The sequence below is a fragment of the Apodemus sylvaticus genome, chromosome 5 (genome assembly GCF_947179515.1).
Source record: "Apodemus sylvaticus chromosome 5, mApoSyl1.1, whole genome shotgun sequence".
NCBI lineage: Eukaryota > Metazoa > Chordata > Mammalia > Rodentia > Muridae > Apodemus > Apodemus sylvaticus.
Window position 1 is genome coordinate 95186425 of NC_067476.1, and position 16138 is coordinate 95202562.

At 41.3% G+C, this 16138-nt stretch overlaps 1 protein-coding gene across 1 annotated transcript in view; it reads right to left on the minus strand.

Moving 5' to 3' along the window:
* Window positions 1-16138, minus strand: part of Ryr3 (ryanodine receptor 3) — a 410215-nt gene that overhangs the window by 86147 nt on the left and 307930 nt on the right. The window contains 4 exon segments of the mRNA XM_052181674.1: window positions 6151-6232; window positions 7643-7881; window positions 11157-11217; window positions 11614-11663. Coding sequence (XP_052037634.1) covers window positions 6151-6232; window positions 7643-7881; window positions 11157-11217; window positions 11614-11663 — 432 coding nt within the window.

Consider the following 16138-nt stretch of genomic DNA (forward strand, 5'->3'; position numbering starts at 1 on the left):
TTCTTTTTTTTTCTTTCTTTCTTTCTTTTTTTTTTTTTTTGGTTTTTTGGATTTGTTTTTTTCGAGACAGGGTTTCGCTGTGTAGCCCTGGCTGTCCTGGAGCTTACTCTGTAGACCAGGCTGGCCTTGAACTCAGAAATCTGCCTTCCTCTGCCTCCCAGAGTGCTGGGATTACAGGCGTGTGCCACCACCACCCGTCTTAAATTAGAGTATCTCAATAGTACTGTGGTGGTTTGATTGAAAATGGCCCCCATAGGTTCACAGAGATTGGCACTATTGGAGGTGTGGCCTTGTTGGATTAGGTGTATCCTTGTGGAGGAAGTGTGTCACGGGGTGGACTTTGGGGTTTCAGAAGGCCAAGCCTGGCCCAGTGTTACTTTCTCTTCCTGCTGCTACCTGATCCAGATGTAGCACTCTCAGCTACCTCTCCAGCACCGTGTCGCACGTGTGCCGCCATCCTTCCCAGCATGATGACAATGGACTAAACCTCTGAGCTGATAACCAGCTCTGATGAAATGCTTTCCTTTAGAAGAGTTGCTATGGTCATGGTATCTCCTCACAGCCACAGAAACCCTAAGACAAATACTTTATGCACACATATATGTCATGATTTTAAAGTTCTGTCTTGTACACTCATGATGATACTATGGAAAGGAAGCAGCATGAGAGGAGTAGAAAACAGTGGGGGTGGGGGCACAGTCCTAAACGGCAAAATTAATAAGCTTGGTGGCTTAGATATGTGTGATGTACATGCAGAAACGATTGATCAATGCCAGGAAGGTGGAAGGAACAACCATCTAAAATGTGAAAGAAAAAAATTAGTTTTCATTCAAAATAAAACTGAGATTAAAGATTAACAAAATGAAGACCCAAACTTGATTGTCCAGAAAATAGTCCCTGAAATCTCTTTAAATCAATTTAAAAAATCTCTATATTAGAGAACTCAAGAATTTTGCATGATGAAATAAATAATATATTTACTTTTTGGTATCTGGTATCTGAAAATCTCACAGATTTATGTAATTCTCAATATTATTCTGACTTGAAAGTATTCCAAAAGACACTTCTTCACTCCATGTAGTTGACTTTTTTTTTTTTTTTTTTACAACCACTCACATCACTGAGGTGACTGAATCTACAAGTCACATGCCAGGTAGAGCTGGGCTGAATACTCAGTGATTGCCCTGCCATTCAACAGATGGTCTTTTGTCAATAAAAAAATTAGTTAAAGGTTATCAGGGCCAAAGGAAACCCCTTTTCCCAAATTCTGGTGGTTAGATAAAAGCCAGTATTCCTCGGGGACGTGTGAGACTGGTTCCAGTCTACCAAAAAAGCCATTTCCCTTACTACTGCTGGGAGGGACAAATGACGTCTGTGACCTCAGGCCCCCTCAGTATCACATGACCCTTTTGTACATGCCACACCATGCTGGCATCTGGGATCTTTTGTGTTTTTCTCACATCTTCCCCTTCCCTCCTGTCAAGCTGCTCATTCTTCTAACACCGCTATTCTGTCTCTCTCCTCCCCACTCTCCTTGTCTTCTTTCTTGCTCTCCCTGTTTCTATGTTTCTCTCACTCTTTCTGCTCTGCCCCTGCTTCGTTCCTGGGCTGGTCCAGTCTGCTGGGAATGCTCAGTCTACTACTTTGTCCATCTGCTCTGGAACTCTTCCTCTGGTAGGTCTCTCTGTCATATCTACAGTATGAACCTTCCCCTTAACAATATCATCGCACTATCAGGTCTCATTTTTATACACAAGATGCTAGAGAAATGCTTGTTCTATTACATGCTTCTCTCTAAAACTCAAAATTTAGAAAAGAAATTAAAAAGACATCTGGACCTGTGCTGAAGTTATATGTATTATAACCCCAGACCACAAAGTAATAACAAATCAAGTGGGGGTGCAGGAATTAAAACACACTCTACAGAAGGGCCTTAGAGGCGACCTATCTTTCCTGACTTGAAGAGTAAAGTGGAGAGGGTTAAATAGAATAGTCAGTCCTGGGACGCCTCACAGAGAAGTGAAGGAGGTCTGTGGGCTGCCTGCTCCCTGCTCTCCTCTGGAACGTCATGTGGAGTGTTAGGTGCATTGGAGAGAAAATGATGGCAGCTATGACTATGGCCTGGAGTAGACATTATAAAATACCCAGAGACCTCAGGGCCCTTACAGAAGTGACTACACATGATGACTCCAGACTGTCAAAAGCCAAAAAAAAAAAAAAGAAAGAAAAAACCCAAAAAAATTTAAATTCAAGAAAATTAAGAATAGGGAATTCCTGCTTCAGAAATGTGGATGATGTGCTAAATGACATAGGCACAAAGTAAAGTGAACAGGGCAGGAAATATTAGGACAAAATGTAAATACTACAGTGAATTATATAGCAAAATAGAAAATGGGACAGGAAGTAGGTTGGAATTGCAGTGTATACAATTTGCTTTTTTTCTAAGTGGAAATGTCATAGATATAGTATACTAAATGATATATTTTGAAATATGAATTATAGGTTAAAGAAATCAAGTTTTTGTATTTTTCCAATATGACAAAGCTGTAAAATTCTCTATATACTATGATCTCACATGCCTGAAAATGCATACACAGAGAAACTATCAAGACTGGTGTATTCCCAAATGTGGCTAATGACTTCCTGGAGAAGTGGCCCTGAATGGGACATTGCACAGGGTAAAGAAGGTGGCAGACGCTTAGCTTTACATACTTCTCTGCATGCTGGGTTTTGTTTTGTGACTTAGCAGTCATTTCACAATTAAAACGGAAACAAAAACAAAAACAAAAACAAAAAACAAAACAAAGGCCCCAAAAAACCATAAAAACCCAGACAAATAAAAATCCTTGAGTGTGCCATCAGCACAGTCCTCGGATTCTAAGTTGCTAGGTTTTCAGTTGTTGAGGCTCTTTAATCTAATCCTGGATAGCTAGTCATAGGTGGACGTAGAATAAAAAGTGCAAACTCCAATATTCCCAGCTCTGTTCAGAGCCATCACTGCAATGAATGTGAATTAAGTACAAAAAGCCGTGAAGTCTTTCTGCTCTGACATTTCAAAATTAACTTTTTGTCTACTTTTTTCAAAAGAAAAATGTAGAAACTGTACAAAAAGTTATATAAGGTTCCTTGGTGTTTTCTCTCTCTCTCTCTCTCTCTCTCTCTCTCTCTCTCTCTCTCTCTCTCTCTCTCTCTCTCTCTCCCTCTCTCTCTCTTTCTTCTTCTTCTTCTTCTTCTTCTTCTTCTTCTTCTTCTTCTTCTTCTTCTTCTTCTTCTTCTTCTTCTTCTTCTTCTCTCTCTCTCTCTCTCTCTCTCTCTCTCTCTCTCTCTCTCTCTCTCTCTCTCTGTGTGTGTGTGTGTGTGCGCGCGCGCGCGCACATGTGTGCAGTAGCTTCACTACTAATAGTAGTGAAAAGTTAATTGGGAAAATCTTTGTCAATTTATTTATTTGGTTAAAAATACAAGTTTAAAATTTTTATCTCAGGGCTGGAGAGATGGCTCAGTGGTTAAAAACACTGGCTGCAAGCAAGATTCCCAGTAAAAGGTTAAGGGCAGCAACCCACCCACAAAGCCTTTGACCCAAACTGTCCTGTCTACAAGATGTGCAGAGACAAAGACAAAGATACAGAGGGAAAGGCCAACCAATGACTGCTCCAAACTGAGACACATCCCATGGACAAGAACTAATCCCTGACACTGTGAATGATATTCTGTTATGTTTGCACATAGAAACCTAGCATTAACTGTCCTCTGAGAGGATTCATCCAACATTGGAAAGAGATGCAGAGATTCACCCAAACATTAGATGGAACTTGGGGAGTCTTATAGAAGAGTTGGGAGAAAGATTGAGCCCAAAGAGGATAGGAAGACCAACAGAGTCAACTAACCTGGAACCTTAGGGTCCCCCAGACACTGAATCACCAACCAAAGAGCGAGCACAGGCTAGACCTAGGCCCCCCTATATGTATGTAGCAGATGAGCAGCTTGGTCTTCATGTGGGTCCCCCAAACAGCTCGAGCAGGGGCTGTCCCTGAACCTTTTGCCTGTCTGCCTGTCTGCCTGCCTGCCTGTCTGCCTATGGATTCTGTGCCCCTAAATAGACAGCCTTGGCCTCAGTAGGAGAGGATATGTCTAGTCCTGCAGCAACTTAATGTGTGGGGTGGGGTTGGAGAGTAGGATGGGTGTGTATGGGGGCTTGACACCCAGAGGAGCTTCCCCTTCTAAAGGGAATTGGGGGAGGACTTACATAAAGGGGTTCTGGGAGAAGAGGAAGGGCTAATATTGGGTTGTAAAGTGGATAAATAAATAGATTTAATAATAAAAGAGCACTGGCTGCTCTTCTAGAGGACCTGGGTCCAATTCTAACACCCACATGGTGGTTCACAAGCATCTGTAATTCCAGTTACAGGTATCCAATAAACTGGGTGGTGGCAGTGCATAGATTTAATCTAAGCACTCACAAGGCAGAACTAGGAGCATCTCTTGAGTTCTAGGTCAGCCTGGACTACAGAGTGAGTTCCAGGACAGCTAGGGCTACACAATGAAATGGTGTTTCAAAAACAAAACAAAACAAATCGTTAACTGTTGATGACAAAGCCATTTCTGTATGTTTTCTGTAAAACAGTAAGCCGGGCAAATGCAAAGACATCATAATGTAAATTTAACCATTAGTTTTTCAATGAGTTTCTTGAAACCTGTAAACCATTGTAAGGAAGCTGGGGCTGTGATGGAATAGACTGGTTTTCAATTCATCCCTAAAATGGGTTTTAATCCATCAGTTTAGTTCTTAAGTTCCTATAAGGGATAAGTTCTCATTTTGCTTTACTGACACAATTTTAATATATGTGTGTTTCAGTATGAAATGAGGGTTGGATTTTAGGGTGTTTGATACAAGCTTTATATATGGGTATGTGAGTAGACCCCCAACTGTGTTCAGATTAAATTACTTAAAAACAGATAGAATTCTTTCAGGCTTGCTTAATTGAAATGTATAAAAGAATCAGTCCTTCAAGAATAAGGCTAAGTCTGAAGCTTTTATCCTTCTTATTTTGCTCCTGGAATTAAGCAGAACAGTACAACACACGGCCCCTGAGGTTGAAAAGTTAGCAGCCATTAGGCCTCCACTGCCACAGACTGGTTATGGAGGGAAAACTGGAACCCCAAGCCTACAAATAAGGTTTTCAGATTCAAGATTATCAAATAGCTTTTTGGTACCGAACTGTGTGTTGTTTAAGACCGTTGCTAATCTGACAGCTGACTGTGGCAAAGGTCCAAGGGTATGTCACACAGAGACTCATTAAACACTAAAGCCACTAAGCTACTGCCTTAGGTCCCCCAAGTATCTCAGAAGGCTTTAGCCACAGGAACTCTGGAAGCTTCTCAGAAGCCCTGATAATGAAATGCACGTGCCCTCAACATTTTTTTTTTTTTTTTTTGGCTACTAGCACATGATTTTGCAGGATTTTATAGCTCCTCCAGTCATTCATATATATTCAGTATCTTTTTCCACCAAAGTCTTCGATCTGATTAATCTCATTATGTTTCTTTACATTACCACAAATTGGTAGTATAAAGCTACCACTCCTGATCAGTGAATATTTGGGTTTTTCCTAGATGGAAAAACAGATGTTAAGTGGGTTTCTTTTTAAAATTTAACATAATATCTTATTAATCTTTAAGAATTTCATATGTGCATTCTACATTTTCTCCCTTCCCTTTTCCTGTTTAATCCCTTCCATACTCCTCCTTGCTCTCTTTCAAATTTATTACCTCTTTTTAAAAACTGTTGTTTTACATACATACATACACACCCAGACACACCCAGACACACACCCCCACACACACACAGTTATGTATTCCCAAACATAAATACAACCTCCCAGTTCTCAGTCTGCATGACATGCTGATCATTTGGTATTGGTTATGAAGTTTGTGTGCTCTTCCCAGGGGAAGCCTGTTTCTCCTGCTCCTAGCATTCCTCAGTTGCCTGTAGTTCTTTGGGTAGGGTTGAAGACTCCTGAGCTATCCTAAGTCCATGTTAGCATGTCTATTTTTGTTCTCGTTTATGCAGAATGTGTTGGCCCTCTCTCCCCCACAACATTTTTTTGAGCCAAAGTGCTTTAACTTAAAAAAAAGTAAGCAAACACTAATTACCTTTCAACATAGATGTTTTTCCCAGTCCCAAGGGAATAGAGGCTGCACAGAATGTGGTAGCACGAAATCTGCACGTCACTCACTGAAACAGAAAGGTCACAGACACATATCAGTCTTGGATCCAGCTCTATCACATGGAAAAGTCCATGAAGAAAAAGAAAGCTAAGGTAGGCATCAGTCACAAGCAGACAACCCTGCTCTAGTTCCCCTCCTCCCTGTCTCTGTAAACAAGCAAAATCCTCTTCAAAGTGGAAACTCTTTTACTAGTTGCCAGGATATGCTGACAGGAGGATGTGCTGCACCTGAGTCACCTATGTCATTTGCAGGGCTCCTATGAAGTTCACGAAGCTCCTTGGAGAAGGGAATCTTTGGGTCAATGGAGCTTCCAAACAGGACATTTACCCAATAAAGGAGACACTATAGTCAAATGTTACCAAGGGTAATATTGTCTTCCTTTGGATCGAAGAACAGATAAAACTTGAAGCATCTATGGTACTTTTGATAATTTCCTAAGAAGGGCTATACATCTGCCATGCTTTATTTAGAGAGGGGAGGAAGGGAAGGAAGGAGACAGGAAGAAAGGGAGAGAGGGAGAGGAAAGAAGAGGAAGGAAGGGAGAGGGAGTTGGAGATAGGGAAATGGGAAGGGAGGGGGAGAAGAAGAGAGAGAGAGTGAGGAAGGGAGATAGGGAGAGATCTCAAATATGCTCATCTAAAAAAAATTATAGAGTATTTTTAATTGTATTATGGTCTTCTCTGTTTTCTAAGGGAATAGAGTTCTGAAGGCACACAAAGCACTTCATCAGCAGGCAAAGTACCCCCAACCACATCTAGACCTCATACCATGGACCACTAGGACTACTTCAACAAAGCCAGAAACAATTTAATGGTTTAGTTTCCAACCAAGACACTGCCTTGTTTCCATGTCATAAGACTTCTACCTAGTGGGGACTAACTGCTAGAAGACCTAGCCCAAGCTATTGACAACTGTCTAAGTTAAACCACATGGCAATGTTTAAGCAGGCCTGAAGCTCAGTGACAGAACATGAACATGGTGAGGGTGGGGTGGGGCTGGGCATTCTGCAAAGTACAAAGCAAAGTAAAGCCATTGGGGGGGAAGGGAACCATGAGATGTTAACCTCATTACTTTGCTTCTGGCACCAGTGAATAATCAAGGCTTTTTAATGCGGAGCACGGCATCAGGAAGCTCTGGCAGCAGAGTACTTCTGAGGTGCATGGCTTAGATAACCTTTTCAAATTCAACAGAGCAGGTGTGAGACTGATTCAGAATGAAATTAGAGAAAGATGAAATGTTCTAAACTCACACTAACTGAGTTCTTCCTTTCTAAGGGTCAATCACTGCATTTTTTTTTAATCTAAGAAAAGGATGGGACATCTGTCTTTCTACTCTGCCCTCAAGGTCAATGAGAGTGAGTGGGTCTCTGTCTGTGGCCAGTGCATAGACATTGGTGACAAACAGCAGTAGGACTCACAGAGTAGATCCACCCCAAACTGATGCTGAGCGATGTGCTCAAAGATGGATGTCAGGATGGGAAGCAGAGCCACTGTGGTGTAGTTAATATTCTGAGAAACACCTTTGATCTGCGTTCGGGAATGGGTAAACTTCCCCAGCTTCAGGTTTTCTGAGGTCTTCTCTAAGTCTTCAGCAGCATTTTCAAAGAACGCTCGCAGCCCGGCTTTCACCAGCTCTGAGCCTGACTTCATCACTGTCCTGCAAGTTAACAGCAGTCAGAAACAGAAATGGGCACAGCTGGATTGTCAGACCAACCCCTTTACCCGGTGGTGACTTGGAGGCAAACTGGGCAGACAGTGGATACTGGTCTGTTTCCACCTGGAAAATCAACTTGAACCACACAGATCACTGGAGTTAGCTACTGACAGTCTTGGGTTGTGGAGATCACTGTCAAACTCAATCAATAGTCCCATTAACACAAAGGTTACTGGGAACCCACAGAGAACAATTTGGAATGAAAGTGGTAGTAGTCACTTGTGCCTTAAGGCTTGCTGCAGCTGCCTCATCTGTTGCTTTCTAATGAAAGGATAGCGGTGAGCCTTTGCCACAGCTCACTTGGGGTCAAGAGCCTCTGTAATGCTATTAAGGAGGAAGGAGGAGAAAAGAGAAGAGAGGAAAGCAGTTGTCTAAAGCCTGTGCTTCTCTTACTTTTTAGAGCAATCCTACATTGGATGAGAGGAGAGGAAAGGGAGAAAGCCAATCCTTTATAAAGCCATCCTTATTAGGTAACTGAGACAGAGGACAATGAAATGTGCCCTGGGAGCAGAGGAAGCTAAGAACAGCTGAACTTCCCTCAGAACTGTTTCATAGAACATAGAATTGGGACAAAACCTATACGCAGGCTGCAATTTTCTACATTGCAATATTGTCGTCAGAAGATAATGACAGAATTCCTTCCAGGGCAGATGCTCTTTCTCTTCAAAGTTTTCATGGTGATTATCAAACATATCAGGACAGTAAAGACCATCAGCAAGGCTTGCTCTGAAGACCAGAGATCTCCTATAATGATCTGTGCTCCTGTTATAGTTATTTATTTATTTATTTGTGTGTGTGTGTGTGTGTACTGGTCAGAGGGTAATGATGGGCATCTTCCTTGACTTTCCATTCTATGTATTGAAGCAGGGTTTCTCAAATGAACCCACAACTCAGTAATTTGGTTAATCTATGTACTGGCCGGTTTTGTGTGTCAACTTGACACAACTGGAGTTTTCACAGAGCTTCAGTTGGGGAAGTGCCTCCATGAGATCCAGCTGTGGGGCATTTTTCTCAATTAGTGATGGGGGGGGGCTTGTGGGTGGTGCCATCCCTGGGCTGGTGTTCTTGGGTTCTATAAGAGAGCAGGCTGAGCAAGCCAGGGGAAGCAAGCCAGTAAGAAACATCCCTCCATGGCCTGCTTCCTGCTTCCTGACTTGCTTGAGTTCTAGTCCTGACTTCCTTTGGTGATGAACAGCAATGTGGAAGTGTAAGCTGAGTAAACTGTTTCTTCCTCAACTTGCTTCTTGGTCATGTTTGTGCAGGAATAGAAACCCTAAGACAGTCTAGCTAGCCAGCTTGTTCTGTGGATCTTGACTCTGCTGAGTGCTGATGAGTTGCTATAACCACTAGACATTTTTGTGGGACCTGGGGATGGGGAACTCCCCTCCTCATGCTTCTCAGGCAAGGGCTTTTACCCTATGAGCCACGTCTCTAGCCCTTATTGTTTTTCATGGGGTTCAGTTTGCCACAGGCTGCCATCTTTGGGTCACTCTCTTAAGAAGGTAGTTCTCTTTTACATTAGATCTTGAGGGGTATGTCCTCTTCCTGACTCTGATAAGCACTATTTATTGTTTATTTTGTTTTGTTTCTGAGACAAAGTCTCACTATATAGCCCATTTGGCTGGCCTTAAACTCACAGAGATCTGACTGTCTCTGCTCCCTGAGTGCTGAGATTCAAGGTATGTGCTACCACACTCTGTATAAGGACCTTCTTCTTCCTCCTTCTCCTCCTCCTTCTTCTTCTGCTTCTTCTGCTTCTGCTCCTGCTCCTCCTCCTCTTCCTCTTCCTTCTTCTCCCTCTCCCACTTCCTCCTTGTCCTCTTTCTCCTCCTTTTTTTGTTATTTGTTTATTCTTCTCTCGTATATTACATTCCCACCACAGTTTTCCCTCCCTCTTCACCTGCCAGTGCCCTGCCACAGATTCACTCCTCCTGTTTCCCTTCAGGAAAGATCAGGGGTATCGAATGAACAGCATAACAAGTTATAATAGGCATAGGCACAAACCCTCAAATCAATCCTTGGACGAAGCAACCCAGTAGAAGGGAAAGGGTCCCAAGAGCTGGCAAGAGAGTCAGAGATACCCCTCACTTCCACAGTTAGGAGTCCCACAAGAACACTAAGCTACACAGCCATAACATAAAGTAGAGGACCTATGGATACAGGCTCCCTGATTGTCATTTCAGTCTCTGTGGGCCCCTGTGAACACTGCTTAGATGATTCTGTGAGCCATGTCCTTATAGTATCCTTGGCCCTGATGGATCCTACACCCTTCCTCCCCATCTTCCTTGGGGCCCAGAGTTCTGCCTAATGTTTAGCTATGGGTCTGAATCTGCTCCCATCAGTTGCTGGATGAAACCTCTGATAAGGATCATTCTTATCAGGAGCATGCTAAACAGAACTCCTATCAGCTTACTTTACCATTTCTCTCTTTAAAAATATCACATATGTTAATATTATCAGAACAGTGTATTGTTGTCTTTTTTTTTTCATAAAATCTCCTTTCCTGTTCAGCCACCCTTCCTGCAGATTCTCAAATTATCTTGTGTCTTTTATTTTATTAAATAAAGATTTACTATAACTCCAAGGCTGGAATTGAACTTTTGATCCTTCTGTCTCTGTCTTCTACATGTTAAGATTACTTGCATACTGCATCACCAACTATCTGATGTATATTAAGAACTATATTTATCAATTTGTATGTGTGTGCAGTTACGGAAGCTACAGGACGATTTCTAGGAGTCAGTTCTCTTCTTTTACCACAGGGATCACAGTGATTGAACTTGCATTACCTGCTGGCTTCTTTCCATATATAATCTTTTAGAAGTCAAATATTCTTGCATTTTCTTACTGTCCATTTTGAACTCAAAATGATACTTTTTACTTCTCAGGATGACAAAGGTTTCACTGCCTACCAGATATCTCTACCTGTGTATGTGTGTATGTGTGTGTGTGTGTGTGTGTGTGTGTGTGTGTGTGTACTATTGAATGTTACTGAAACAAACTGAATGTTGCTACGTTACTTACACATTGTATCTCCTGAAAAAAATTTGGTAAGAGAGGGTCAAAGCTGATTAACTGCTTCATATTTAAGATGGTTCATGACAGTAGGTCTGGACTGTGGGAATGAGAAGGAGAGCACTAACTTCTAGAGCCATCTTTGTGTCTGGGGTCAGAGAGGGAGTCATAAGAAACTGTTAGAAAGAAAACATCAGGTTTACCTTGTGTCCAGAGTCTGAGCTAAGATATGAAGACAGCTCACCATTGTAGCTGAATCGCTCCCTAGAATGAAAAACATCAGCCATGACTTCCCCCAGCAAGCCTGGCTGTTAAATACAGCCTTCTTAGTGTGCATAAGCCGTAGCCCGGTATAATTAACCAGCCACACACAAAGTGCCAGGTCTGTGTTCAGGGACAAGGCGTTAATCTCTGGTCTGACAGAGTCTCTGCTTCATGATGGATGTCACAGGCAGAGCTTAAAACATTCATTGGTGTGGAAAATCTGAGCTGTTAAAGAGGCAGAGAGGTCATTAATCATACTTCAGACCAATTTTCTATGGAAAATTTAGGTGACACCTCAGTCTCAAGGTGCACGTTTTCTAAGGGAGCCACACATGAAGGCTCAAGGTAATTACAGGAAGGATGTAATTACCTTCAGCAGCACAGCCTTTTACTTACCAAAGAGGGAAATCCTGTGCCTCACCAGAGCGGCCAGCTTGCAGAAGAGGCTAAAGCAGAAAAAGTTGTAATTCAGAGCCATGGAGACTCAGGAAGGGATTTTTCCACATTCTCCCACCCCTCACATGTGAAGCAATACACTGATTGGTGCTTTCGGAGAAGGTGCCATGTCCTCTGGAAGAGTCCTTGCAACCATGCTGAGGAAGATAATGTGGCTCACTCTGCCTTGGTGGAGAGTCAAGAATGGCTCCTTGCAGGCAGTTCCATCCTACTCAGAAACCATTCCTCTGTAAGGAGAATAGTATTTGGCAATGGCCCTGTGCAAACTTTCCTTGGTGATAGTCACTCTGTGTTATAAAATGTTCATTCATGGAACATGGGGAAAAAAGATAAAGACTTTAAAAGGCAGCATGGAACTGAAAACTATTTTGCAGTCTTCAAACTTTAACTGGAAAGTGGAAAAATGTTGGCATTAGGAAAAATGTGACTGGTTAGAGTGGGAAATAAGAGTCTGTTAAACACATAAACATTTTAAGAAATACATTTTTGCTGTTATCTTTTATTAGTCTATAGCCTGCTCTAGTTGAGAACTTCACTGGGAACCAGGAAGCTGCTATCATCATCATCATTGTTATTGATTATTGTTGTTTATATTTCTGATATCTTTCTATGTTCCTCTTACACTTTTCACCATGGAGACTGTTGCAAGTTGAACTATACTTCATTGATTGTAGTTAGGAAGGCCTTGTGCAGCTAGGAAGGAGCCCTGTAGATGTTTCTGAACATGCTGTTAATTGAGCACACCAGAGGCTACTGTGACAGCAGTCCACATGTGTGGGTGATACTCTTGGGAGGAGATTCTATGAACTCTTTTAAAAATAGAAACAGAAGGAACACTGCCAAACTCATTCTATGAGGCCATAGTCACCTTGATACCTAAACCACACAAAGATTCAACAAAATAAAGAGAACTTAAGATCAATTACTTTTATGAATATTAATGAAAAAACACTTGCCAAACAAATCCAGGGACACATCAGAAACATCACCTATAGTGATCAAGTTGGCATCATCCTAAGGATGCAGGGATGACTCAGTATACAAAAGCCCATCAACGTAATCTACTTTATAAACCAACTGAAGAGGGAAAAATCACATAATCATTTTATTAGATGCTGAAAAAGCCTTTGACCAACTCCAACATCCCTTCATGTTAAAGGTTTTAGAGAGATCATGAATAAAAGGTACATACTTAAACATGATCAAAACAATATACGGCAAGCCAATAGCCAACATCAAGCTAAATGGAGAGAAATGTAAAGCAATTCCACTAAAATCAGAGACAAGACAAGGTTGCCCACTCTCTCCCTATTCAGTATAGTACTTGAAGTTTTAGCTAGAGAAATAAAGCAACTAAAGGCGATCAAGGGGATACAAGTTGGAAAGGAAGTCAAAGTATTGCTAATTTTGGGTGATATGATAGTATACATAAGCAACCCCAAAAACTCTACCAGAGAACTTCTACAGCTGAGACACATCTTGAGAAAAGTTGCTGGATACAAATTTTAACTCAAAGACGTCAGTAGCCCATCTTTTTACAAATGATAAACTGGCCAAGAAAGAAATTAGGGAAACAACACCCTTCACAATAGCCACAAAGAATATAAAATATCTTGGTGTAACTCTAACCAAGCAAGTGAAAGATCTATATGACAAGAACTTGAAGTCTCTGAAGAAAGAAATTGAAGAAGATATCAGAAGATAGAAAGATCCCCCATGCTCATGGATAGATGGCATTAACATTGTAAAAATGGTCATTTTGGTAAGCAAAACCAATCTGCAAATCCATATTCCAACAAAAATATTATAGATATTGAAAGAGCAATTCTTAACTTCATAAGGAAAAAAACAATAATCCCAGGATGGCCAAAACAATTCTGAACAATAAAAGAGCTCTGGGAGGAATTACCATCTTTGACCTCAAGCAGTACTACAGAGAGCAATAGTAAAAACAAAACAAAACAAAACCCCTGAATGGTATTGGTACAGAATCAGACACATTGATTGATTGAATTGAATACCCAGAAATAAACCCATGTACTTATGGACACTTGAATTTTGATAAAGAAGCCCAAACCATACAACAGAAAACAGAAAGCTTCTTCAACAAATGGTGTTGGTCTAACTGGATGTCTACATGTAGAAGAATGAAAATAGTTCCTTATTTATCACTCTGCACAAATCTCAAGTCCAAGTAGATCAAGGACCCCAATGTAAAACCTAACTCACTAAATCTCATAGGAGAGAAAGTTGGAATAACCCTGAACACATTGGTACAGGAGACAACTTCCTGAACAGAAAATCAATGGCTCAGGCTCTAAGATCAACAACTGATAAATGGAAAGTCTTGAAACTACAAAGCTTCTGTAAGGCAAAAGACACTGTCAATAGGACAAAGCATTAGCCTACATATTCACCAAGCCTGCATATGACAGAGGGATAATATCCAAATTTATAAAGAACTCAAAAAAGTTAAACACCAACAACCCAAATAACCCAATTAAAAAATAGGGCACAGAGCTAAACAAACAGACAGGAGTCTTGAATGGCCAAGTAGCACTTAAAGAAATGTTCGAAGTTTTTAGTCATTAGGGAAATACAAATCAAAGTAACTCTGACATTCCATCTTATATAGGTCAAAAACTCAAATGATAGCACATGTTGCAAGGATATGAAGAAAGGGGAACACTCTATTGCTGGTGGGAGTGCAAACTTATACAACCACTTTGGAAATCAATTTAGCAGTTTCTTAGAAAACTCAAGTTCTGCCTCAAGACCCACCTATCCCACGCCTGGGCATATACCCAAATGATGCTCCAATATCCTACAAAGACACTTGCTCAACTATGTTCATAGCAGTTTTATTTGTAACAGCCAGAAACTGGAAACAAGTTAGATGTCCCTCAACTGAAGAATAGATAAAGAAAATGTGGTACATCTGCACAATGGAATAATATTCAGTCATAAAAAACAAAGACAATATGAATTTTGCAGTCAAATGGATGGATCTTGAGAATATTATCTTGAGTGAGGTAACCCAGTCCCAAAAGGACATGCACAGTATGTATTCACTTGTAAGTGGGTATTGCCAATAAATACAGGATGCCCATGCTACACTCCACAAACCTAAGGAGGCTGGATGGGAAGGAGGGCACAAACAAGGATGTTTGAGCCTCACTTGGAAGAGGGAATGGAATGGTCACAGAAGGCAGATAGAGGAAAGGAACTGGATGGGAAAGGGGATGGTGAGGGGATTGGGGGTTTGGGGTTGGTTGTGGGGAATGGCAGTAGGGATGGCCATGAGAATGAATGGAAATCTGTACCTGATAGGAGGGGAAGTAGAGGACATCTCTAGGAAGAGACAGACCTGGGATAGGGGAGGTGCCTAGGAATCAATGGGGGTGTCCTTACCTGTGACTCATACTATTGGGTATATGGAGTCTGGGGAGGCTGTGTTCTGTGGCCAGGGAGGAACCCTGATGGAGTGATAGGGACACCAATCCACCCATAAAATGTTTGACCCAAAACTCTGCCTAATAAGAGAGCCAAATAACCCTTAAAAATGGGGTACAGAGCTAAACAACAAATTTTCACCTGAGAAATATCAAATGGCTGAGAAGCACCTAAAGAAATGTTCAACATCCTTAGTTATCAGGGAAATGCAAATCAAAACAACCCTGAGATTTCACCTCACACCAGTCAGAATGGCTAAGATCAAAAACTCAGGCGAAAACAGGTGCTGGCAAGGTTGTGGAGAAAGAGAACACTCTTCTTTGAAGGTCTGTTAGAATTCTGCACTGAAGCCATCTGGTCCTGTGCTTTTTTTGGTTGGAAGACTTTCTATGACTCCTTCTATTTCTTTAGGCATTATGGGACTGTTTAGATGGTCTAGTTGGTCCTGATTTAATTTTGGTATTTGGTATCTGTCAAGGAAATTGTCCATTTCCTCCAGATTCTCCAGTTGTGTTGAGTACAGGCTCTTGTAGTAGGATCTGATGATTTTTTGGATTTCCTCAGTTTCCGTTGTTATATCTCCCTTTTCATTTCTAAGTTTGTTAATTTGGATACTTTCTCTGTGCCCTTTGGTCAGTCTGGCTAAGGGTTTATCTATCTTGTTGATTTTCTCAAAGAACCAGCTCCTGGTTTTGTTGATTTTTTGTATGGTTTTCTTTGTTTCTACTTGATTGATTTCGGCCCTGAGTTTGATGATTTCCTGCCTTCTACTCCTCCTGGGTGAAATAGCTTCTTTTTGTTCTAGGGTTTTCAGGTGTGTCATTAAGCTGGTAATGTATGCTCTCTCCATTTTCTTTTTGGAGGCACTCAGGGCTATGAGTTTTCCTCTTAGCACTGCTTTCATTGTGTCCCATAGATTTGGGTATGTTGTGTTTTCATTTTCATTATGTTCTAAAAAGTCTTTAATTTCTTTCTTTATTTCTTCCTTGACCAAGGTATCATTGAGTAGAGT